Raw genomic sequence first — 24,459 nt, forward strand, 5'->3', positions numbered from 1 at the left:
TCACATAAAGATGGAATTGCGCCATCAAGGTGCAGTCATTCAACGCAAACAAACCACACAGCTATATGAAAGGGTACAAAGGCTGCATGTCGAGCACAACAAACACACACCAGAACTGCAGAAACCACCACCTGTTTCTGCAACAACCATTTATGCTGTCTTAATCATATAACTAGCCACCTGCACCTGAAACTGATTGCTGGCCAGTCTCCACAATAACTCATAACTGACTGTGTTTACATACTCGCCAAGACCATAATTTTGACATTATTTTGTGTGTATTTGACTGTTTAAGTGCAATAAGCAGCGAAAAAGAACATAGCACAGAGAGGCGACTTATGTGTGTGCATTAGTGAGAAAATCTATGGGAATGAGTAAAGTATTATGTGCAATATACAAAATCCCACATTGAAATTAAGCCCTGTAACACCAATAATATTAATCCGGAACAAATGAAATGAGTGAGTGAGGAGAGGCGGGTTTGTGTGTAACTCTCTGGGGAGATCATGAGAATGCGAGAAAGCACAGCTGGTGTCGTTTATCTATTCTGTGGAAAATGAGAATTGAAAGCGTTTCAGATATTTCAGTATCAATATGTATCGAAAATGTATAGGCTATATAAAATTGTTAGAAAAAAAAATGTATAGAATGTATAGGCTATATAAAATTCAACCCGCCAAATTGGCTAGGAGGAGTGAGATAGCACACGACTATTTGATGTGAAACTTACATCTGGAAGACGTATTTTAAAGAGTGTTTGCTCATCTGCAATACGTCTATAGGACGTTTCCTGTCAGATGTCAAATAGACGTTTAGAAGATGTCTTTAAGATGTAATGATTTAGAATGATTTAGAATGTATGTTAAACTGACATCTTATGTTAAATGCATGCATTTAGCGGATGTTAATGTCAAAAAAGTCTTTTTGCAAATCTGGCTCAAGTGGCTTGCTTTATTATTATTGTATGTTTAGAAGAAGAAAAAACATCTAAACAATTACCAACAACATCTGCTTTGCAACTGTTAGAACAATGTTAGAGACAAATGAGAAGCATAAATCTCTAGAGTGAATCTGATCTTTTCACTGCAATTGACATTTTCTACCAGCTGTCGAACTAACTTTCCAGGGAGATTGTGGGATTCCAGTGCGCCTGAAGAGGAAACTCTGCTTTCTGATCATTCAGCGCCCCCTGCAGGAGTTGATTTGTTCAACTGTTGAACTTGAGCTGAACGCGCTCAAGAGAGTTCAGTGCAAGAGTTAAAAAAAAAACACGTGCGTTTCATGACAGCAGAAACAAAACGGAACACTGTGTGTTACATAATCTATTACTTCAGTTAACCGGTGCCAGATACAAAGCGGCAAGGAAGAACAAACACCCCACACTAAAAATAATTCCCACACTACTGAGACAGACAACTGACAATAGCCTACTAGAAACAGTTAGGCTATCTGATAAAGCTGACTTCTAAAAAACGGTGAGTAGTTTTGCAAGAAGTGAGAAAATTCCAGTTTTTAGTGATGTTTGCAAAAGATTTCTGTCTGGGCATGTTTCACACGCGTTTTCTTAAGCATGTTGATGTTGCAACAACGTTAGCTTAGTTTCTGTCTTTTGTTCTTTCCAAGTAGCCAATGCAACGACAATACAGTATCGTTCATTTACACGCCTATTAGTGAAGTGAAGTCTAACTCGTTTGTGGGAATCGGTTCTTTTAAACAGTTCATTTCGACAGAACAGGTTCAAAACAAACCGAGTGGTTCTTATACGTCAGTACGCACGTGGTCCCGATATCCGATGTGTTGTGTTCAAAACAGTTTCAATAAACCTATCAACCTAATGTGATAAATAAAAGAACAACTAAGCAGATATACGTTTTTTTTATTGCATTTGTAATTTCATGTGTCCTACAGTTCAACTGTTAAGTTGTTGCAGCCACAATTACGCTCATAAAAACAAGTCATTTCGAATCTAAATCATTTGTATTTACAATAAACAACACTAATGTACATGTACATCTCTCGAATAAACATTTTTCATTAAATCATTAAATGACATAAACCAACTCTATTTCGTATGTGCATTTTGTGGTAGGCCTATTAGTTACATTGCAGTAGGCTACTTTCTTTTTTTCTTTTTTTTAATTATTGAACTTACATCGAACTCACTTCTCGTCTAATTTCAAATTAGACTTGCTTGAAATAAACGCTTCAATGATTTGTTGACTTCATACAGAACCACTCGTGAACGAATCCTTCAAACCGGCTTGTATGAACCGGTTCAACTGATTCTTTGACCAAATCCGAATCAATTGAACGATTCTTTCACGAATCTGCACAATTCTCCAATATGGAAAATTAAAGAAACAGAAAAACGTAGAATTATATTCCTTTATTTATAATATACTGCCATATATCTTGATTATCTTTTGCTTTTACTTCTACAAGTTCTTCATACTGTTTTGCAGTGTCCTACAATCATAAGCCAGTTAATGGTTCACTAGGTCATGTACTTTATTAGTGGAGCTTTGACCAAATGCGTGCTCTCTCGTCTATGTTATTGATTTTGGTGGTGTTGCATGAATGTGATTCCTCTTTTCTGATGAAAAATTTATTTTCTTTTGCAGACATGTTCCTGTACATTTTTGGTCTCGTAGTCTTGCTCTATGTCTATCGGTGGTTCAGAGAACTGGGAAGAGTTCCCAACAAATCTGAGAAGTTTGTGTATATCACAGGCTGTGACACGGGTTTTGGGAATCTCTTGGCCAGACACCTGGACACAAAGGGTTTCCGTGTCATCGCCGGCTGCCTCACAGAGAAGGGGGAGGTTGAGCTGAAGAAGGCCTGCTCCGACAAACTCACAGCGCTGCATTTGGATGTCACTGATAATGACAGCATTAAAAAAGCCACTGACACCATTAAAACCCTGGTGGGACAGAAGGGTAAGTCACCGAAACAGATGGTGCTGTTCTGACACTTTGTCTGCTGTTAGTTCTGAAATCTTTTGAAACATTTTTGTTGTTGAGAGCTGTGGGAAACAAAACACAATAATTAGATGTTATTATCGGAGCTATACGCAATTCAGATTTAATTTGAATGCAAGATTTAATGGAAAAAATAAAAATTCAAAGAAATTTTACATATAGGCTATATAAACCTAAATATCCCATTTTTTTCAATTAATGATATTATTTTGATTGAACTTTATAAAATCAAATTGACAAATAATGAGAATTTTACATGATATCCTAAAAATGTATTTATTTATAAAAAATTTTTGTGAATTTTATAAAATCAAATGGACAAAAAAATGTGAATTTTACCCTATAGGGGTTGTAATATATATAGCCTATACATCTTTGAGAGTCATATATAAACTAAAACTTAAATATCCCTAATTTTTCAGTTGATGGAAAATAATTTTAAAATATCAGGATTAAGTAGTCAAAATAAATGCTTTTTAATTTAATTAGTTGCTTAACTTCTTGTTGTGATATTTCTAATATTATCCTGCTGTGTTTTCTCATAGTGTTCTTAAATGTTGTTCAAGTAGTTCCTTCACATGATTTTCACATGACTCTTCTTGTCACCAAAGCTTTATATTAAGCAATCTCTTGTAATGAAGGGAAATGGTTGTATTTTGTAATTTGGTGTGTGTGTGTGTGTGTGTGTGTGTGTGTGTGTGTGTGTGTGTGTGTGTGTGTGTGTGTGTGTGTGTGTGTGTGTGTGTGTGTGTTTGCAGGTCTGTGGGCCGTGGTCAACAACGCTGGTATCTCTTTCCCAACTGCTCCCAATGACTGGCTGGATATTGAGGACTTCAAAAAAATGATCGATGTCAATCTGATCGGGGTTGTTGCCATAACTCTGAGTGTGTTACCGCTCATTAAGAAAGCCAAGGGTAGAGTGGTCAATGTGGCCAGTGTGTTTGGACGGATTAGTACCCTGGGAGGGGCGTACTGCATTACTAAGTATGGAGTAGAAGCGTTTAATGACAGTCTGAGGTTAGTAGGTCCCGTAACCACTGAATGATTCTTCTGGAGACATAAACTGATCAGAAGAATTCAGATTCAAAGCATTTCTCAGATATAAACCAATGTAATATCTGACCCTGGACCACAAAACCAGTCACACAATCACCTGGAAGCTGAATAAATAAGCTTTCCATTGATGTGTGATTTGTTAGGATTGGACAATATTTGGTCGAGATACAACTATTTGAACATCTGGAATCTGAGGCTGCAAAAAAATCGAAACATTGTGAAACCCACCTTTAAAGTTGTCCATTTATGTTCACGATTGTGCTGCATTCACTCACAAAAATATATGTTTCATATATTTACGGTAGGAAATGTACTAAATATCTTTACTCAATATCCTAATGATTTTTGGCATAAAAGAAAAATCGATAATTTTGACCCATACAATGCATTGTTGGCTATTGCCACAAATATACCCGTGCAACTTGTGACTGGTTTTGTGATCCAGGGTCACATATGTGGGTGTGGCCTGTCTGTGGCACACTTTGATTAATCAACATATATGTAATGAATGCAAGGTCCAAACATAACAAAATATTCTGCAATTAATTATCATGATAATTAGTTCAATTAGAGCATTTAAGTAGCTTTTATAAACATGCCTTAGAAAAAAGAAAAAAAAACATTACTGGTGTGCATCTTGAGACAAAATATTTTAGGATATGTCAAGTGCAAGTTACTTTCAGTTAAAACAGCTTAAACATGCAGTTTAGTCTCGGACTAGCTTAAGCCATGTCTGTTAAACCGGGTGTTTTTCTTTGTTCTGCAGGAGGAACATGGCACCGTTTGGAGTGAAGGTTTTATGCATTGAACCTGGATTCTTCAAAACAAGCGTTACTGATTCCAATATCTTTGAGAGTCATATGCACAGATTATGGAAGAAGTTGCCTGAGGAGGTGAAGGATGAATACGGCAGTGATTTCATAGACAAAAGTGAGTTCAAATCCAATAGCCAGTTTCAAAAAGCAATAAAGGTCAGAAAGTTATAACTAGTAATTGTGTTTGTAGCGAAGCTGCTGATTAAGGAGAAGTATGAGAAGATTCTGGATCCAGATCTGATGAAGGTGGTGAGCTGTATGGAGCATGCCGTGGCCGCTGTCCATCCTCGGACCAGATATTCTCCAGGCTGGGATGCCAAGTTCTTCTGGCTGCCTCTCTCCTACATGCCGACCTTCATCTCGGATGCTTTCGTCTTAAAAACTGCTGTTAAACCTAAAGTTTCAGTTCTGTAAGCAGAAACAGCAGCGCTACGCTCATGCAGCATACTGAGACATATAATATCAGACAACTAATATATATATATATATATATATAAATTAATACTTAATTAACATTTTTACAATATTGAATTCAAATAAAAGCTTTTAAATGAATTTAAATACAATTTTAAAATCTCTAACATTTGTCTTCTGGTTTTGATTTTTCATTAAGGATTTGGTAGATCACAACGAAATATTTCTTCTTAGAATTTTACTGCATTTCAAAAGTCTTATACTTTTTCCCAGTGTACTGCAAATATCCTCTCATTATCTCCCAAATAAAACTTTCTTGAGTGAATATGAAACCACTGACATGATTATGTAAGCACAGAACTGAAGGCCATCGAAGGTCAGTGGCAAAGTCATTGGTTAATAAAGTGAGATTATATACATAAAGTTAACATTTCATTCTTGCAGGTTTGTATTGTGGGTTTGCATTTTCACTGTTTTTATTCATTTTGAGGAATACATGTTCACATTTATTCTAGAACTACAAGCATCATGTTCACACACAAACGCTTCTGCACCTTTACTCCTGATTTCTCTCAACATGGGGACAGGAGAGCTGTCAGTCAATAAATGTGAAAACGAGGTACCTTGCGTTACTTGGAAACTAAAGTAATCTGATTATGTAACTCGAAATACTTGTAATGCATGACCCCCAAAACACTCACCACACAAATCAAAGTTTGAAGGTTTAGAAGCTAAACGAGGCCAGAGTTTGTTGCACAACTTTGGTGACGTTTATAGAGTTAGGTGTTCATGTTCAAGAGAAACCTTTGACCCTGCAGTCAGCTCGCTGTCCTTGAGCTCTTCAGCTCAGTGGGATCAGGACGGGAGTGCCGAAACAAAAGATCTACTAGTTTTCACGCTGAAGAAATATTGACGACTGCACTAGTCATGGTACGTCAGTCTATTCTGAGCATAATCAAGCAACTTGTGCCTTTATTTCATATAGCAGGGATTAATGTGTGCATGATTTGATAATGAATATTTCAGTGTTCAAGGCTATAAATGATTTTTGCAACAAATGATTGGCAGAAAAAAAAACATAGTTGGGACGCCACCTATTGGTTTTTTGCATGGTTTGTCTATAATTTCATGTTTTTATTTAGCATTTTAAACAGTTTAGATTATAGCTGTTTAGTTTGTTTATAGTAGGCTAAAGAGTGTGTCAAATTCACTGTCAATTCATTCTTAAAGGGATAGCTCACCCGAAAATGAAAATTTTGTAATCACTCACTAACATTTAAAGTTGTTCCAAACCTGAAATATTTTCTTTCTTTTGTTGAACACAAAAGAAGATATGTTAAAGAATGTTGGTAATCAAACAGTTAACAACACCCATTGACTTCCATGGTTAAAAAAAAAAAAAAAAAAAAACATCTGGTTACCAATATTCTTTAACATATTTTCATGTTCAACAGAAGAAAGAAACTCATAAATTTTTTGAACAACATGAAGGTGAGTTGCCCAAATCATTTTGGGTGACCTATCCCTTTAAGTCATGCACATGTCTCTAGTAGATATTTTTTTCTAGTTATGTTTTGCTTTAAAAATATTATTATTGGTTAGATTCAGTATTTCTCAGTGCAGTATTTTTGTACACTACTAAGTGTAATCATATCTAATTGGTATAAATGTTGCCTGTCAAACAAAATGAAAATCAGTAGCCTACAAACATTATTTTTTTTAAATGATCATAGTAAGCACTGATAAACAGTTGGACAGGTGAGTGTGTATTCAGCACAGGTTGCTCCATCATCTCCCCCGCAGGTGCTCTTCTGCTGGCTTTCACTGGCCGCTGTCGCGCTCTTCGCCGCGGTCTGGTGGTTCTTCAGAGACTCCGGTCGCATCACCGGCGTCCACGAGAAACACGTCCTGGTGACGGGCTGCGATAGCGGCTTCGGAAACCTCGTGGCGCGGCAGCTCGACCAGCGGGGGTTTAGTGTAATCGCCGCGTGTCTCACCGAACCTGGTGCCTCCAGGCTGCGCGGGATGGCCTCCCCCAGACTGATCACGCTTCTGCTCGATGTTACCGACAGCGCGAGCATCAAGCGCGCGGTGGAGCGCGTGCGCACGGAGACCGGGGAGAGAGGTGAGACGGGGGATAGATAGTGTGCCAGCTCGAGTCAAGCACAGCTAGAGATAAAGCCGAGATACAGGCTTTCTGACGACCACACAGCCCTCAGACCAACTCGTAAATCTCTTGGACAAGAGCTTTTAGTTGACCTGGAGGAGCATCTGCAGCGAAATGCCATTCTCATGCCAAAACTGCATCATGTATTAGCCTATAGAATGACATACATTCACGTAATGCACCTGCCATTTGCACACTTTACTGACCTTTGACCCTAATTTGTGTGGTTTGCATGTACACTACTTTTTTGTTGCTTAATCTTATTGAACTTTTACACGTTAAAGAGACATATATCCCTGCCCTGCACAAGAGTGTAATACAAAGTAGCAGGCCTATATCAGATTGTGATTAGATTGAAAAATAAAATCTATACATCTATGCAACACTAGATTTAAAAAGAAAAAGAAAAAAAAAACGCTTCTTTCTTGTGTTAGGTCTGTGGGGTTTAGTCAACAACGCTGGCATCTCGGTCCCCATCGGCCCCACAGATTGGATGCAGCTGGAGGACTTTAAGAAGGTTCTGGACGTGAACCTCATCGGGCTCATTGAGGTGACGCTGAAGTTTCTTTCTCTGCTGAAGAAGGCCCGGGGTCGGGTGGTGAACGTGGCCAGCATACTGGGCAGACTCTCACTCATCGGGGGAGGATATTGTCTCTCTAAATTCGGTGTGGAGGCGTTCTCTGATAGCTTGAGGTGTGTCTAGGCTTCTAAACGTTGAGACACGCAAACAAGACCTTGTATTCATGTATTGAACTTGTTCTTTATCATACTTTTTAGTCCTTACAATTAAGAGATTCAAAAGTACAGATTTCACAAGTCATCGTTAAATTTATTTATTTATAAATATGTACTCATAAAACTCTTTCTATTTCAATAAAATAAATGTAGTAAAAAAAAAAATGTTTTTAAAAATTGTATTGCTAACAAGCCAATAAAATTCCCTGGCTTTTATTAAAAACAGCCAACAAAATCCATTTCTAATTTGCCTATCACAACTGTTAGAGCTTCATAAGTACAGATTTTGCAGGTCAAATGTTAAAATAATAGTTATAATTAGTGACAATTTTAAAAGTTAAAAATGTGAAACACTAAGAAATGTATTACGGTAAGCTACAAAAATATAAAAAATTGCTACTGTGATGGATTTTAATTAATCAACTTTAATTAATCAACTAACATTTGTTTTTCTTGCAGGAACGACATTCATATGCTTTTAAATGTTTCCAAACTCTTTGGGGAAACCTTGTGACTTTGATTGCGTGTGTGTGTGTGTGTGTGTGTGTGTGTGTGTGTGTGTGTGTGTGTATAAATAACAATTAGGGGAAGTAAAAAAACCTTGTGATAAGTAATCACAAAATCAGAGTTTGCTTGTGCCAGTGACAGAGGGAAAAGGTTGGGGCTTTAGTTAAAATTAAATTAAATTAAAAATAAAAATTAAAAGTTACCAATTTTACAAAATATATATATTGTATTACTAACAAGACAATAAAGTCCTCTGATTTTATTTTAAAAAAGTCAACAAAATCTATTTCTAAGTGGCCACAAAAGTACAGATGTTGCAGGTCATGGCTTAAATGTATTTATTTATTTTCAAATATAAATAAGTATATTTTATGTGTTTATTTTATTTTTTAAATAAATAAATATGTATGTATGTATTGCAAATATATAAAAAATATTATATTATATTGCTAACAAGCCAATGAAATAATCTGACTTATTAAAAACAGCCAACAAAATTCATTTCTAATTGGCCACAACAACTGTGGTGATTTGTTCTTGTGAGACTCATATCAATCACCATAAGAAAGTCTTTCTGAAGTTAACCTTGAAATACTTTGACTTTTCATTGAAACATTTAACCCATACCCTTATTTCAACTTCATTGAGATTTGCATCTAAAATCTTTTTTTCTCCATCTCTCGCTGTTTTCAGGAGGGACATGATGCACTTTGGAGTGACGGTAAGTATCATCGAACCAGGTTTCTTTAAAACACAAGTGACAGATTTGAGCCTCATTGAAGACGATCTGAAGAAACGGTGGAACAACCTGCCAGCAGAGGTCAGGAGAGCCTACGGAGACTCGTACCTGCAGGACTGTGAGTGCTTCAGATGGGATTTCAATGCAGATTTCATTCAATATAGTACTTTCTATTTTGGACATGTATATCATGATGCATAGTTAAAGGAATAGTTCACGCAAACATTCACACAAGCTGTGCTCAATGCTCATCCAACAAAACACGTGACTCACAACTTATTAAATGTAATTTAGCATTAGCATGTTGGTAAGTAAACACCTCTATACTCTAATAATACAGTTCACACACATTGGGTAAAACATCCAATGTTTAATTATATTAAACCAATTGTGTCACTGATACTTTTCATGATTTAATGAGTTAATCAGCCGTCTTGGATAGATGGAAACGTTTTGGGGAAGATTCTCATGTGATGATGCATTTCTCTCAATCTTGTCCTCCAGATATAAAGTTGCAGGCTTTTTCCATGAGGATTCTGGCCAGTAGTGACCTTTCCAAAGTGACGTCATGCATGCAGCACGCTCTTTCAGCACGTTATCCCCGAACACGCTACGCTGCAGGCTGGGACGCCAAGTTTCTCTGGATTCCCCTCTCATACCTGCCTAGTTGTGTAGCAGACATCCTAATGACCTTTCTAACGCCTTCCCCGAAGAACATCGTTCCAGAGAATTACTGAACAGATCAAGACAAGCATGTTCTTTGGGAAATATTCAAAGGGGTATTCTTGTCTTTGAAACTGTGATTGCTGTATGCAACAAATGCAATCAAATAAAGATGTATTTTATACAATGTGGCATATTCCATAAATAAGACACACAACAGCAGACTTCGCCTAAGCTCACGTTCATCTACCTCCAGTTTTGAGTGCAAATAAACAATCAACAGCCGAAAGAATCAAGTCCCTGTCATATATTTCTTTTTTCAATAATCGGTTAATTCAATTCAATTCAATTCAAATTTATTTGTATAGCGCTTTTCACAATACATATTGTTTCAAAGCAGCTTTACAGAAAGTGCATTTCAGAAATGTACATAGAGAAATACAGTTAGTTAATCATGTATTGATTTAGGGCATAAACATCGCCCGCGTCGAGTCGTCTCAACTGTAGTATAAAATGTAAGTATTATGTGAATGCCTGGCTGAAGAGATGCGTCTTTAATCTAGTTTTAAACTGGGACAGCGAGTCTGAGCCTCGAACAATATCAGGAAGGCCATTCCACAGTTTAGGAGCTAAATGTGAAAAAGCTCTCCCTCCTTTAGTGGACTTAGATATCCTAGGAATGACCAGAAGCCTCGAATTTAGTGATCTTAAACAGCGCGATGGATTGTAGGGCGATAGAAGTTCCGTTAAATACACGGGAGCTAAACCATTTAGGGCTTTATAGGTCAGTAGCAATACTTTGTAATTGATACGGAACTTTATAGGTAACCAATGTAGAGACGACAGAATTGGTGTTATATGATCGTATTTTCTTGATCTAGTAAGAACTCTAGCGGCGGCATTTTGGACTAACTGTAGCTTGTTTATTGAGGATGCAGGACAACCAGCTAATAAAGCATTACAGTAATCTAGTCTCGAGGTCATGAATGCATGAACTAACTTTTCTGCATCAGAAACAGATAGCATGTTACGTAGCTTAGCAATGTTTCTAAGGTGGAAAAAGGCTGTTCTTGTAACATATGAAATATGATTTTCAAAAGACAAGTTGCGGTCTAATATAACACCCAGGTCTTTTACTGTAGAGGATAAAGTAACAGGACACCCTTCTAAATTAAAGTTGTATTGGTTACACTCTTGATGCACATCACAATATGGAAGAAAATATCTACTGTAGTTGCTTTCATCCTGAACCTAAAGGGGTGGTATAATGCTCTTTTCACAAGATGTAAAATAAGTCTCTAAAGTGTCCCCAGAGTGTGAATGTGAAGTTTTAGCTCGAAATACCCCACATATATTTTTATATAGCATATTAAAATTGTCACTTTTTGAGGGTGAGCAAAAATGCACAGTTTTTTTTTTGTCTGTCCCTTTAAATGCAAATGAGCTGCTGCTCCCGGCACAGGGGGCGGAGCTTCAAGAGCTTGTGTCCTGAAAATTTCAAAAACTTTTTTATGTTTAAATTATGTAGCTGATGTGGAGTTAACTATCTTCTAATCATTGATTAGCATATTCTGTCATGACAATCTATAAATCGCGTTCCCGGGGACGGGGTTTATGTAAATTTTAGGGTTAGTGATGTCACTAAGCCGGGTTGTGGTAGTCCTTAAAAAGCAATTTCTTTAAAAGCAAATATCTCCCTTAGCTTTGAACTTTGAGTGTTGTAACTTTATACACACTAACTAAAGTTAGAAAAGTGAAATCATAATCAACCACCCCTTTAAAATCTTGTATTTAATTTTTTCTAATAAAAAAGCATATAGAAGAGCATATTTGTGGAGCATGGATGGGTAGAACATGCATGAAAGGACTAACTGAAATGAAGGAGTCTCTAAAATGTAAAAGTGTTTAAGACCAGGCTTCTTAAAAAAAAAAAAAAAAGAGCATAGATCTCAAACCTCTCATTCAGCTCAGACCAACTGACCTCACAAAAAAAGATATATCTTTCTTCCAATTTTACACAAAAACACTCCCATAATCATTCCTCACACTCATTCCTTCAACCCTATTAGGGAACCCATTTTTTGAAGATTTATTAAATTTTAAGTAACCAGTATCACCTGTCTTCACTAATTTGCTCAACCCATATCATTTAGCCTATTAGTTGAAGAGAATGAACAAGAAGTGTAGCTCATATAGCTACAGTATATATATAGTATATGTGTGTGTAAATATGTTGTGCATGTTGTACATAAAGAATCTGCACATTTCTTAAAAACAAACAAAACAAATTTATTTGATTTTTTTTTCACAGCAGCATTAATTTGTTTCCAGTTCTTTTTCTCATCAGAAATGGGCTTTATTAAGATGAATACATTCATAATATTCTTTTTTTTAATGTCATTGATATACAAAATCACTTAAAACTGACTTTCCTGCCCATGGACTTGTCAGATGGGAAAGTAAATATGAAAAGCCCTTGAAGCGCTGATGGGACATCAGAGATCTCCAGCACAGGTCGAAGAAATCACAGAGTCACAATCCTAACCCATGCATATAAACTGGGCGATTTCAAGTATTATTTAAATATATAAAACAGAAGTCGTGTCTTCTGCTTCTATTACGATGTGTTTACAGCAGAATATGTCACTGCATTATGATATTTTCAGACTTTCTTTAATGAGAGTCCCTTTCTCTGAATCACACAGTATTTAGAGTATCATTTCTGCCATTATTTACTCACACAGCTCTTTATCATATATTCAGTGGTAGTCCCCCTCACAAAGCACAAGTAATATGGACTAGTTTTATGGTTGTTTTGACAAAGAGAACATCTTAAAGATGAGTAAATAAGGACAGATTTTTATTTTTTTCCTTTAATTGCACTCGGTAGATCTGATATCTCAGACAAACTGTGGTGTTTTGCTCTTTCTCTTGAATCTGGCCGCTCCACAAATGAGGTATATCTACATAAGTGATGCATATGCGTGGTGTTTTCTCTCCAGTGGCGAAAACCGCTTAAGAATAATCATATCAAACGGCAAAGTCTCAGATGGCTCTCGAAGCACTTTACTCAGTAACATTGGCATATGTGTGTGTGTGTGTGTGAATCTCCAGGAATAAGTAATAATCTATTTCAAAATAATGTCTGACCAGAGGATATTATCAAACAAAATCTTTTCAATTTACAAATGTACAAAATATTCATAACATTCTCCTTCAGCAGCATCAGTGCAAAGATATACAAATATGACATCACAATAATAATAAAAAAAAAGAATCATACAACATGAATTGGCATACAAAGTATCAGAAGGCAAAGTGTCTTTTCTGTAGGCTATACAAACATTTCATCTATTCTCATCTATACTTTTTTTTTTTTTTGTCAAAAATAATCTTAAATTGATTTCTGTTGTATGCAGGCTGCATATAAAAATAGATTCTGTGCAAAGGGAGTGTTTCTTTGTATTTTTTTCCCGTGTGTGTTGGTCATATTTCACTGTCCTCTTTAACCAGGTTGGCCGTGTCTCTGAAGGTGTCCTCTGTTGGTGAATAGGCGCTGAGTTTCTCTCGCTTCTGGGGTTTGGGAGGAGGAACGAAAGGAGACGGCTGTGATGAAGAGCTGGCGTCTGCAGCTCCAGATGTCGGTTCGTCCTGCATCTGACACGTGGAAGAGCAAAGACCATGTCAACTTTCATCATTCTCAGATTAACACCCATATTCTGCTTAAAACCAGTCTCTTTAATAAGGCAAGTCACCTTTGAAACGCCTCTCGGGCAGCTATTTCAGTCATGCAAGAGCAGCTCCTATCTCTTTGACTAATTGCTTATGATTTTCCTTATTTGTAAGTTGCTTAAATGTGTCTGCTTAATGACAAAATGCAAATGTAATATTTGTGTTTCCTTGGCTATCTGTTTATTGGTTTAATCATTATTACTATTGTATTACTACTGGACAAGTGAAATTATAAATAAATGTTCACATAGTCAGAATATGACTAAATTCCAATATTCCAATAACGTCACAAATCTCAATTTTAACGTGCATATATAAATGTGGTCAATGTACATTCAATGTTCTGCTATAAAAAAAATCATATATATTATATTTGAAGTTGCCTTTGTCTTGCTGCTCACCTCTGAATAAGTAGGGTTTTCAAACGTTGTGCTTGGCTTCAGTTTTCTTTTAAAGAAACTCCATTTGGACTCCTGAGTAATAAAATAAAAATAACACATGGTTACGTGATGGAAGATCAACAGGAAACTAGACATGTACATTTTCTGAAGAAAATATAAGTGGTGCTTGCCGCCTCGAGTCAAAAAAGCTCACCCACTTCTCTATGATATTCTAAGAGGGGTATGGGTGTTGTTTTACGTGACATGTTGTTAGCATAATGCTAACGTGACATGTTGTTAGCATAATGCTAACAGTTAATATGATGCTAACATGTTTTAATGCTTCACTAGATGTTGCTAGCATGTGTTAACATGTTTTTGACATGTTCTTAGCATGTTTTAGGTAGCTAGGAGATGCTAACATCATTTATTGAGCATTGAGCATTAATTAAGCATGTTGTTATCATGATGCTAACACATTTTAGCATGTTTTAATAATTAGTTAGGATTTTTTGCATGTTTTAACACTTAGCTAATCGCTATTAGCCATGTAGCTATTCACTGCTAGCAATGGCTAAACTGAAGACAAACGTTCAGATGTCCTAACCTGAGTGGTCGTTTCCTCTGCAGGTACGCTCTTCACTTCCACTGCATGTTCACGAGTGTGGTACGTGGGGTTTGAGAAGTTATTCTCCACCTGGTCACCACTGACGTTCACAGTGACCTGTATGAAGCACAGAAACACAAAACTAAAGACCCTGCTCAGAATTAAAATGTTCGATTTATACTGCAGAAGTGTCTAGAAGGTTATGAAAGGCGTTCGGGTAGTAAATATACCTGTGTAGCATGTATTACCGCAGGGTCGCTGGATGGGCCGGCTGCAGTTGAGTACAGAGGATTCTCAAATGTGATTGGCTGCCTCCCAGAGTCTGCAAAATTCTCATCCTAATAATAAAAACCAGATTCCAGATCAGACACAAAGAAAACGTCTTCCTTTAATATCTTCAGTAGTTGTTATTTTTCCAATGCTACGACCCACAGCTGGCTAGAGACCGATACCAGTCAGGTGAATTAAATCCACCAATATCTGGGCACTTTATCAGATAACCGTGTCTACTTGCCACTAAACAGAAGTTGTTTGCCGTTCAAAAGTTTGGGGTCAATGTTTTTGAAACAAGTGTCTTATGCTCACCAGGAATCTTAAAGGGCACCTATTATGCAAAATTCACTTTTACATGGTGTTTGAACATAAATGTGTGTTGGCAGTGTGTGTACACAACCACCCTAGAATGATAAAAATCCACCCAGTGCTTTTTTTCATAATCCCCATAAATCATAAGCACTGTCTCAGAACGAGCTGTTCTCAGATTCGGGGCAATGTGACGTCACTTTGCACAGGCCCATCCCACGACTGTTGATTGACACTGCAGTTTGAGCATAGACCCGCCCTGAGTAAGCTGGACACAGAGTCTGCCATTGTTTCGACGCTTGAGCAGCTGTAGACAAGAATGTCTCCTAAGCGATTGAGGTGTTTTGTTGTTGGATGTAAGAATGAACATAGCAGTCTTCATTTACTCTCGTTGTTACTCGAGGATAGCCTGGGTTTCCCCATACTGCCTTGAGCAGCGCAATTTTATTCACGCTGCAAGGTAGTCTGGCTACCATGGGCTAATCTTTCCCCTGAAATAGGGAACCAATCACAGAACGGGGAGGGAGCAGCAAGACGATGACGAAGTATATGCGACACACCGAAGCAGTTTGTTTATCTATGGATCCAACATGACAGACGTAAAAATATATGCATATTTAGTTTAGCAAGCAAACACATCTACAAAAATATGCCTGTATTTTAAGTTGATAAAATAATTTAAAATCCACATCAGTTTATTTGTGCTGATGCGCCACCCCTCCCAGGATCTATAACGTTACCTAGGCTACTTCCACTTTTAAAAATTCATCATAACCGCGCGCGCGATCTGCTTGCAGTCGTCGAGATGGATGCTGAGGAGTTGAAGAAAAGAATAGCTAGTGGAGAATGATTGTAAAGTTGTCGACAATACGTCATCAAAAATCAAGTCCAGTGTGTGGGAGAAATTTGGAGTTATCTGAAGAAAATATTGTAAAAAGCTTTGCTGCAAACATTTTCGTGTTGGATAGCTGCAAATGAGGAACTTCATCCCTGAGGAAGCACGCAGATAACTGGTAACAAAGCCGTTCTATCGAACGGTATTTTTCATATTTAACACTGTTAGTATGTGTGGTGTGCAGAGCGTGTTTGAACCCAAAATTGTCAGATGTAGGCTAGACGAAATTGCGTGGCATATAGTGGTGTAGCCGTGTCTGTTCGATTTGTGTGGTAACGTTAGCCATGTTCTTCATGTATCGGCCTTTTGACAGCTTCGGCTGAAGTTGTCCTTGTGTTAATTGTCGTGTAATAACTTCTGTATGACCTGGCAATAAACATTTTTGTAAGTGTCTATAATGTGATAGTCTAAACTGATTTTATTTCGGGTGCGGGTCGGTGCAGATTTTTATTAGTGCTGCTGTTGGAAAACGGGTCGGGTGCGGATTTACAAAATCGGACCCGTGCAGGACTCTCTGGTGTACACATAAATCTCTGACCCATCGTCGTCTTCTTCGTTGAATTTCTGTCGCTCTACTTACGTCATCTGGTATAAATTGAAACGATTGGCTATAAGCTACGTACAGGCGCATTTGATAGACATTTTGTAGCGCCCAATAAACGGCTCTGGGCATTCGTAAACCACGCCTCAAATACGAGAAAATGAACATGTAGTATCCAGACCACGTCTCAAAGAGAAAGTGGTCTGACGTTAGCCAGGCTAACTCGAGGATGGATCTGTACTGTTTGTGATCCAGCTTACAGTCTCCAGAGCGACAGGCCTAACGTTACTGACCACGGCAGAAATGAAAGTGAGAGCACGCACTTTATGACAGCTCATCGAGTCAATTTACGGATATAAGGTTCACCAGTTTATTAAGCACCCACTGAAAAGTTGTGTATATATTTGTTTACTGTTAGTTGTAACGAGTGTTTTGTGTACTTCGCTGTGTATGTTGATGATAATGAAAGGGAGAGAGAGAGAGAGAGAGTTTATGATGTTATCAGATGAGATTGTCCTGGCTCTGAGCGCGAGCTTGTGATGGCCCTGGGCCGGCAGCAGCAGTTCATTTGCATTTAAAGGGATACACACTAAAACAGCATGTTTTTCTGAGCTCCAAAAAATGACAATTTAAACATGCTGTAAAAAATGATCTGTTGGGTATTTTGAGCTAAAACTTCACACACATACTCTGGGGACATTCTGCAGCAGAGCGATGACATCTCAGATCATTATCTAGTCTCGTGTAATTTGCATTTAGCCAAGGCTGCAAAGCCGACTCCGTGTTTCAAATATGTGAGACCTATCACTTCTGCTACTAAAGATTGCTTTATTAATAATCTTCCTAATCAGTTTCATCATCTCAGCATCTCAGATAGCTTAGAAGAACTAGATATTACAACAGAAACGTTTAACTCTCTCTTTTCCAGCACTTTAGACACAGTTGCTCCGTTGCGCTTAAAGAAGATTAAAGAAAATAGTCCAACGCCGTGGTACAACGAGCACACTCGGGCCCTTAAGAGAGCAGCCAGAAAAATGGAGCGCAACTGGAAGAAAACAAAACTAGAGGTATTTCGCATTTCATGGAAAGAGAGCTCAATTACTTACAGAGAGGCTTTAAAAGCTGCTAGATCTGCTTATTTTTCAACCCTATTAGAAGAAAATAAACATAATCCTAGGTATTTATTTGAAACGGTGGCTAAACTAACGAAAAATAAAGCTTCAAGCACCGAAGTTTCCAAGCAACACAGCAGTAATGACTTTATGAACTTCTTCACTTATAAGATTGATAATATCAGGGACAAAATTATAACTATGCAACCGTCTACTACAGTATCGCATCAGGCAGTGCATTGTAGTCTCCCTGAGGAAAAATTTGATTCATTCGTTGCTATAGGAGAGGAAGAATTTAATAAACTCATTAAATCATCTAAATCTACAACATGTATGTTAGACCCTATACCGACTAAGCTACTGAAAGAAATACTTCCAGAGGTCATAGATCCTCTTCTTAATATCATTAATTCGTCTTTGTCTCTAGGATACGTACCAAAAAACTTTAAGCTGGCTTTGATTAAACCGCTTGTTAAAAAAACGCAACTTGATCCTTCAGAATTAGTCAATTACAGGCCGATCTCGAATCTACCTTTTCTGTCAAAGATATTAGAAAAGGCAGTATCCTCACAACTGTGTTCCTTTCTTGAAAGAAATGATATCTGCGAGGATTTCCAGTCCGGATTTAGACCGTACCATAGTACCGAAACAGCTCTCGTTAGAGTCACAAATGATTTGCTCTTATCATCCGATCGTGGTTGTATCTCTCTATTAGTGTTACTCGATCTTAGTGCTGCATTTGACACCATCGACCACAACGTTCTTTTAAATAGATTAGAACATTATGTTGGCATTACGGGAAATGCACTAGCATGGTTTAAATCATACTTATCTGACCGTTATCAGTTTGTAGCAGTAAATGATGAGATGTCTCATCGATCACAAGTTCAGTATGGCGTACCACAAGGCTCAGTACTAGGACCGCTGCTGTTCACTCTGTACATGCTACCCTTAGGAGATATCATTAGGAAACATGGCATTAGCTTTCACTGTTATGCCGATGATACTCAGCTCTATATTTCTTCAAAACCTAACGAAACTTATCAATTCACAAAATTAACGGAATGCATAGCGGATATAAAAAATTGGATGACTTGTAATTTCCTACTTCTAAATTCACAAAAAACTTCCTCACGTAATAACCTAGAATACTGTCTAACACTTGATGGCTGCTCTGTTAAGTCTTCGTCGTCGGTTAGGAACCTGGGTGTGCTCTTTGATACCAATCTTTCATTTGAAAGTCACGTGTCTAGTATCTGTAAAACTGCATTTTTCCATCTTAAAAATATATCTAAATTACGTCATATGCTCTCATTGACAAATGCGGAACAATTAGTTCATGCGTTCATGACCTCAAGGCTAGATTATTGTAATGCTCTACTGGGTGGTTGCCCTGCACGCTTAATAAACAAACTACAGCTAGTTCAAAACGCAGCAGCTCGAGTTCTTACCAGAACCAGGAAGTATGACCATATTAGCCCAGTTCTGTCAACACTGCATTGGCTCCCTATTAAACATCGCATAAATTTTAAAATATTGCTGATTACTTACAAAGCACTGAATGGTTTAGCTCCGCAGTACTTGAGCGAGCTCTTAACGCATTATAGTCCGTCACGTCTATTACGATCTCAAAATTCCGGCCAGTTGATTATACCTAGAATATCAAAATCCACTGCTGGCGGTAGATCCTTTTCCTATTTAGCACCAAAACTCTGGAACAGTCTTCCTACCATTGTCCAGGAAGCAGACACACTCTGTCAGTTCAAAGCCAGATTAAAGACACATCTCTTTGACCTAGCTTTCACATAATACATTATAGACTTCTATAATTTAATGTTATGCTGCATAGATTAGGTCAGCCGGAACCGGGAACACTTCCCAAAAATCCTGATGTACTCGTTACATCATGAGAAGAATGGCATCTACGCTAATTTTAGTGTCTGTGTTTATCCCAAGGTTTTTCCTGCAGCCTGCCGGATCCGGGCCGTATCCAGATCTGACGAAGGACCTTCACCTGGACCGATGACAACGCAGTGCTGAAGTGCCAACTAGTCTCTCCCTATGGAGGATCCCACTACCACTCTACAGATAAGGCGTTGTCGGGAAAATTCGTCTCGCGGTCCTACCCCAAAGCAACAAATAAAATAAAATTCCTTATCAAAATTTCTAAGGAAAGACAAGTATTTTGTTTAGGCTTGGCTTGTAGGGAATTCCAAACCTGCGTATATTCTAACGCACATAACTATAGAACCCATTCTAAATGCGCATGTGAACGCCATCAGCGTTTCTCACAGGTTCGCGTTTAAAGTCTGTGTAGAGAGAATGGTGTCGTCTTAGCGGCCCCTAATTTAATAACAAATGATCATTGCGACGGAACCAAATCAATTAAAACTAACTTTAGATGGAAATAACTTAACTCTGCTGTAAAGCCGAAACAATCTCTGTTACCTTAAATTATACGCTTATCTCTGTGAAGCTGCTTTGAGACAATCTACATTGTTAAAAGCGCTATATAAATGAAGATGACTTGACTTGACTTGACTTGACATCAGAGACTTATTTTACATCTTGTGATAAGAGTCATAATAGGTGCCCTTTAAAGAAATCATAGAAATTATAACTGTGACTTTTGATAAATTTAATGCATCCTTGCTGAATAAAAGTATTAATTACTGACCCCAAACTTTTAAACAAAAGTGTAAAAGTTCATGTAATTAACATCATCTCGTTTGAAAAGCTCATTTTAATCATGACAGCTCTCGGAATAGTTTTTTGAATGTTATTGAATATGGCAGTGATAATGTGTTTGGTCTTGGCGGACTCGATCTGCTGCTGCTATAGAGCAAGTATGTACTTGCTACTGCTAACAGATACACAGACACGCTGTTGTGAGCATGTAAGACACGCTGCTACTGCATTAATAAACATACATAAATCCCGAAGCAGATCTAAGCAGGTGGAGCTGGGGGAGGTGGAGGGGTTCAGAGGTTCACTAGGGGTTGCAGGACTAGTTTACAGCAAACACTGAACCAGACTATTTAAATGTTGAGCAAGCAATCTCATTGGCTGCAGGATCAGCAGAGGCCAATCAGCTTGTACCATGCGGTAATGATTGGTAGCAGACCTATCAGCCTGCGCCCTCTAGCGTTTCATGGCTGACCTAGATATATCAGTCGACCACTACTTTTAACAGGATCTTCATTAGCCAAGAGTTATTTTTTTTTTGTGATTAATGATACAGCGAAATCCCTAGTGCACTTAGAAATCCTGGAAATTATGTAATATTAACACTAGGTTCAAAGTCAAAAGGTCGAACAGGGATTTTACGCCTCATAGATTAGTCAGGAAAAAATGTGCTGAGTGCACTTAACAATTCAGGAGACACAAGTTACTGTTAAAAAGGCCAGATTTACCAGCTGCATGGCCCTGTCGATGAACGACACCCCCAGAGTCTGAGGCTCCAGGTCCATCGTGACATTGTCACCCGAATGAAACGACACTCCATTTCCTGTGTCCCCCGACTTCACCAGGCTGCTCAGACTAAGAGAAACAGTGGAGAAATAATTGGTACATGATATCTAAATAACTGGAATAATAATTATAAATAAAATAAGTTTTTAAACATTTTCATTTATATGCATCAATATAACAATACATATAATTATTTACTGACATATAATTTTACTAAACATTTTACATGAAAGATTCCACAAGGGGACTTCTGAAACTTTTTGAGCGATAAAGTAAATTAACAGTAAAAGTTTTGAATCGATCCAAATTAAAGGAATTGTTCACGTCCATAGTAGGGAAAAAAATAGTATGGAAGTCAATGGGGTCCATCAACTGTTTGGTTACCAACATTCTTCAAAATATCTTCTTTTGTGTTCAGCAGAAGCAAGATATTCATACAGGTTTGAAACAACTTCAGGGTGAGTCAATTATGACAGAATTTTCATTTTAAAGTGAACTATTCCTTTAATGATTTCACTGGAAATTAAACCAACTTGCACATTGTTTTCACTGCTCAAGTTTAAGTCAGAGACTCAGAAAGATCAGAATTTTAGTCTAATGACATGGACACTTCATAGCCAAATAAAAAGCACATTAAAAGCAGTGCAACATTGATAACAATTTGATAACACCAGCAAAGCCATTGCAAATATTATATCATGAATATTCAATATGACATAACTCTACAGTAGATTCATTTAAATTGGCGGCAACCAACAAATCTTTAACAATTTTGATGTTGTATAACAGTGGCAAGCTATTAGTAAAGTTATCGGTTTGATATTAAAAATCTAACATGTATACCATTGGAAAAATAAATTATTGCTTTTATTCAGCTAGAATGTATTAAATTCAAGAAAAGTGACAATAAAGATATATAATGTTACCAAAAGATTTCTATTTTAAATAAATACTTTCTATTCATGGAAGAATCCTGAAAAAAAATGCAACGTCTGCCAAATGCATAAATGTAATTTTTTAAATTAAAATAGAAAACACTTATTTTAAATTGTAATACTTCAAAATATAACTGTTTTACTGTATTTTTGATCAAATAAAGGCAGCCTTGGTGAGTTTTCAACTCAAAAAATAAAAAATAAATAAAACAGCAAAAAAAACAACCAAAATAATTCACAATAGATGTACTGTTCATACATCCACTAAAAGCACCTCGAGACCGGTTGGTTAAAGAGAAGTCATGTGTTTTTAAGTGTGGCTTAAGTGTTTAAATACGTTTCTACTGTATGTAGTTGAGTGTTTGTGTTGTACCTCGGTAGTTTAGGCATTGACGGGATGAGAGAGCCGGTGCGCCTGTAGTTGAGGAAAAGTCCCACAACCAGAGCTCCAGTAATCAGAATAATAACCACTGCTAACAGGACGGTCACAGCTACAAACACACACAATATGTAAGATATATTAGTGCAGTCTCATTACACTTCATTTGACATGAACACGATCCTTCGCTGGGAGTGAGTAAAGCTGCTGAACGAGTTTGTTAGAGAAATCAGAGTTGATAAATAACAGCATCACATGTTAAAAACTGTGAGTAAAGGTGCCTACTCAACACTTATACTTCACTAATTAACAAGTAAGAGTTTGTTTACCTGTCCCAGCAGGAGCACCTCTAGACTTCCCCATCTCACAGTAACTCCCTGAGTAACCGTATGGACACCTGAGGAGAAAAAACACGGACCTGTTAGAGACACTCCACAGTTCATCTCAAATCGCTTTGGAAAAATGCCTTCTCTTGCTACTATTTGAGACTTACTGCATTTCACCAGTTTCATTCTAAAAAAGGAATTAAAATAATTATTTTCCTATTCCATGTCCTTAAAGGGGCCAAAGCATTTTTATAATTTTTTTTTTTTTTTTTTTACCTTGTGTACATTTGTAATGTTAATAGTTTTTTCCAGACAAAATGTCAGAAACAGTTTAAAATTTCATGAACACAGTCATGCGTTCATGTGTTCAAATGTTGCAACAGTTCAGAGTTGTTTTAACAGCTTAGTTTAATCAATTCTTTTTCATACTTTTTTTTTTCATTTATATTTAATAATTTTACAAATATTAAAATCATTAAATTATATATTTTCATATGAAATATTGCAACAGTTATTCATAACAAAATATAGAGGTTTTGAGTATGATAAATTATATTTATTACTGAAATATATATATATATATATTTTTTTTTTAAATAGAAAAAATAGATAAAAGGCATTGAAAAAGCAGAAATGTTTATATGTGACCCTGGAGTTTCGCCTGAAAGCTGAATAAATAAGATTTCCATTGATGTATGGTTTGTTAGGATAGGAGAATATTTGGCCGAGATACAACTATTGTAAATCTGGAATCTGAGGATGCAAAAAAATCGAAACATTGAGAAAATCACCTTTAAAGTTGTCCATTTATGTTCGCGATTGTGCTGCATTCACTCACAAAAATAAATGTTTTATATATTTACGGTAGGAAATTTACAAAATATCTTCATGGAACATGATCTTTACTTAATATCCTAATGATTTTTGGCATAAAAGAAAAATCGATCATTTTGACCCTGTTGGCTATTGCCACAAATATACCCGTGCGACTTGTGACTGGTTTTGTGATCCAGGCTCACATATACTGTTAATAAATGATATAAATAAAATATATCGATATTAAAATATTACAGTGTATCTATTGAAAATAATATTAATTTTAGATCTAATAAATGCAGCCTTGGTGAGCATAAGATACTTCTTGACTAGCAGTCACACTCACTTGCACTTGGGCAGGCCTCCCTCATCAGTGAAGCATGTTCCTCCGTTCATGCATCTGCATGCAAGCGGCATGGACACCTCTGCCTCAATGGCTGCAGGTGCGAAGACCAGGCATGACATAATAATGCAACACAACCACAATGTAATCACATCACAAGTCAAACACACACACCTTCTCAAAACATCACATGGCAACAATGAAATCATGCAGTATTCGATGCAGCACATGCATGTACGCTATGAAAAGGATTAATGGGACGTGAT

General features: G+C 37.1%; 3 protein-coding genes across 4 annotated transcripts in view; 2 read left to right on the forward strand and 1 right to left on the reverse strand.

Annotated features, from left to right (window-relative positions):
• Nucleotides 1-1,247: 1,247 nt before the first annotated feature.
• Nucleotides 1,248-5,430, forward strand: dhrs9 (dehydrogenase/reductase (SDR family) member 9). Of its 2 annotated transcripts, XM_084420791.1 has the most exons (5): nucleotides 1,248-1,475; nucleotides 2,622-2,936; nucleotides 3,737-3,995; nucleotides 4,801-4,964; nucleotides 5,040-5,430. In XM_084420791.1, exons 2-5 carry the CDS (start codon nucleotides 2,624-2,626, stop codon nucleotides 5,261-5,263), a joined length of 960 nt encoding a protein of 319 aa, XP_084276917.1. In that variant the 5' UTR covers nucleotides 1,248-1,475; nucleotides 2,622-2,623; the 3' UTR covers nucleotides 5,264-5,430. The 2 variants fall into 2 exon arrangements, with proteins under 2 accessions (XP_084276917.1, XP_084276916.1); XM_084420790.1 differs by lacking the exon at nucleotides 1,248-1,475 and having other exon boundaries at nucleotides 2,539-2,936.
• A 586-nt stretch (nucleotides 5,431-6,016) lies between these two features.
• Nucleotides 6,017-10,261, forward strand: rdh1 (retinol dehydrogenase 1). Its single transcript, XM_084420792.1, has 5 exons — nucleotides 6,017-6,193; nucleotides 7,067-7,388; nucleotides 7,865-8,123; nucleotides 9,366-9,529; nucleotides 9,916-10,261. The coding sequence occupies exons 1-5, from the start codon at nucleotides 6,191-6,193 to the stop codon at nucleotides 10,146-10,148; spliced, it is 981 nt and encodes a 326-aa protein (XP_084276918.1). The 5' UTR covers nucleotides 6,017-6,190; the 3' UTR covers nucleotides 10,149-10,261.
• Nucleotides 10,262-12,294: 2,033 nt separating this feature from the next.
• lrp2a (low density lipoprotein receptor-related protein 2a) overlaps nucleotides 12,295-24,459 on the reverse strand; it is a 108,880-nt gene continuing 96,715 nt past the window's right edge. Inside the window, exons 73-80 of the mRNA XM_084421580.1 lie at nucleotides 24,197-24,287; nucleotides 23,038-23,105; nucleotides 22,703-22,820; nucleotides 21,337-21,463; nucleotides 15,024-15,131; nucleotides 14,794-14,910; nucleotides 14,208-14,279; nucleotides 12,295-13,731 (exon numbers count right to left, since the gene is read on the reverse strand). Of these exons, the coding sequence (XP_084277706.1) occupies nucleotides 13,561-13,731; nucleotides 14,208-14,279; nucleotides 14,794-14,910; nucleotides 15,024-15,131; nucleotides 21,337-21,463; nucleotides 22,703-22,820; nucleotides 23,038-23,105; nucleotides 24,197-24,287 (872 nt within the window). The 3' untranslated portion in view covers nucleotides 12,295-13,560. The remainder of the gene's footprint in view (nucleotides 13,732-14,207; nucleotides 14,280-14,793; nucleotides 14,911-15,023; nucleotides 15,132-21,336; nucleotides 21,464-22,702; nucleotides 22,821-23,037; nucleotides 23,106-24,196; nucleotides 24,288-24,459) is intronic.

Source organism: Rutilus rutilus, assembly GCF_951802725.1.
Source record: "Rutilus rutilus genome assembly, chromosome: 10".
NCBI lineage: Eukaryota > Metazoa > Chordata > Actinopteri > Cypriniformes > Leuciscidae > Rutilus > Rutilus rutilus.

Bases quoted from the DNA above. Each gene is read 5' to 3' on its own strand.
- dhrs9 (XM_084420790.1), top strand. From the start codon at position 2,549: ATGTTATTGATTTTGGTGGTGTTGCATGAATGTGATTCCTCTTTTCTG. The intron at 2,937-3,736 runs GTAAGTCACCGA...GTGTGTTTGCAG, and splicing joins AACCCTGGTGGGACAGAAGG to GTCTGTGGGCCGTGGTCAAC. The intron at 3,996-4,800 runs GTTAGTAGGTCC...TTTGTTCTGCAG, and splicing joins GCGTTTAATGACAGTCTGAG to GAGGAACATGGCACCGTTTG.
- rdh1 (XM_084420792.1), top strand. The intron at 7,389-7,864 runs GTGAGACGGGGG...TTCTTGTGTTAG, and splicing joins CACGGAGACCGGGGAGAGAG to GTCTGTGGGGTTTAGTCAAC. The intron at 9,530-9,915 runs GTGAGTGCTTCA...CTTGTCCTCCAG, and splicing joins AGACTCGTACCTGCAGGACT to ATATAAAGTTGCAGGCTTTT.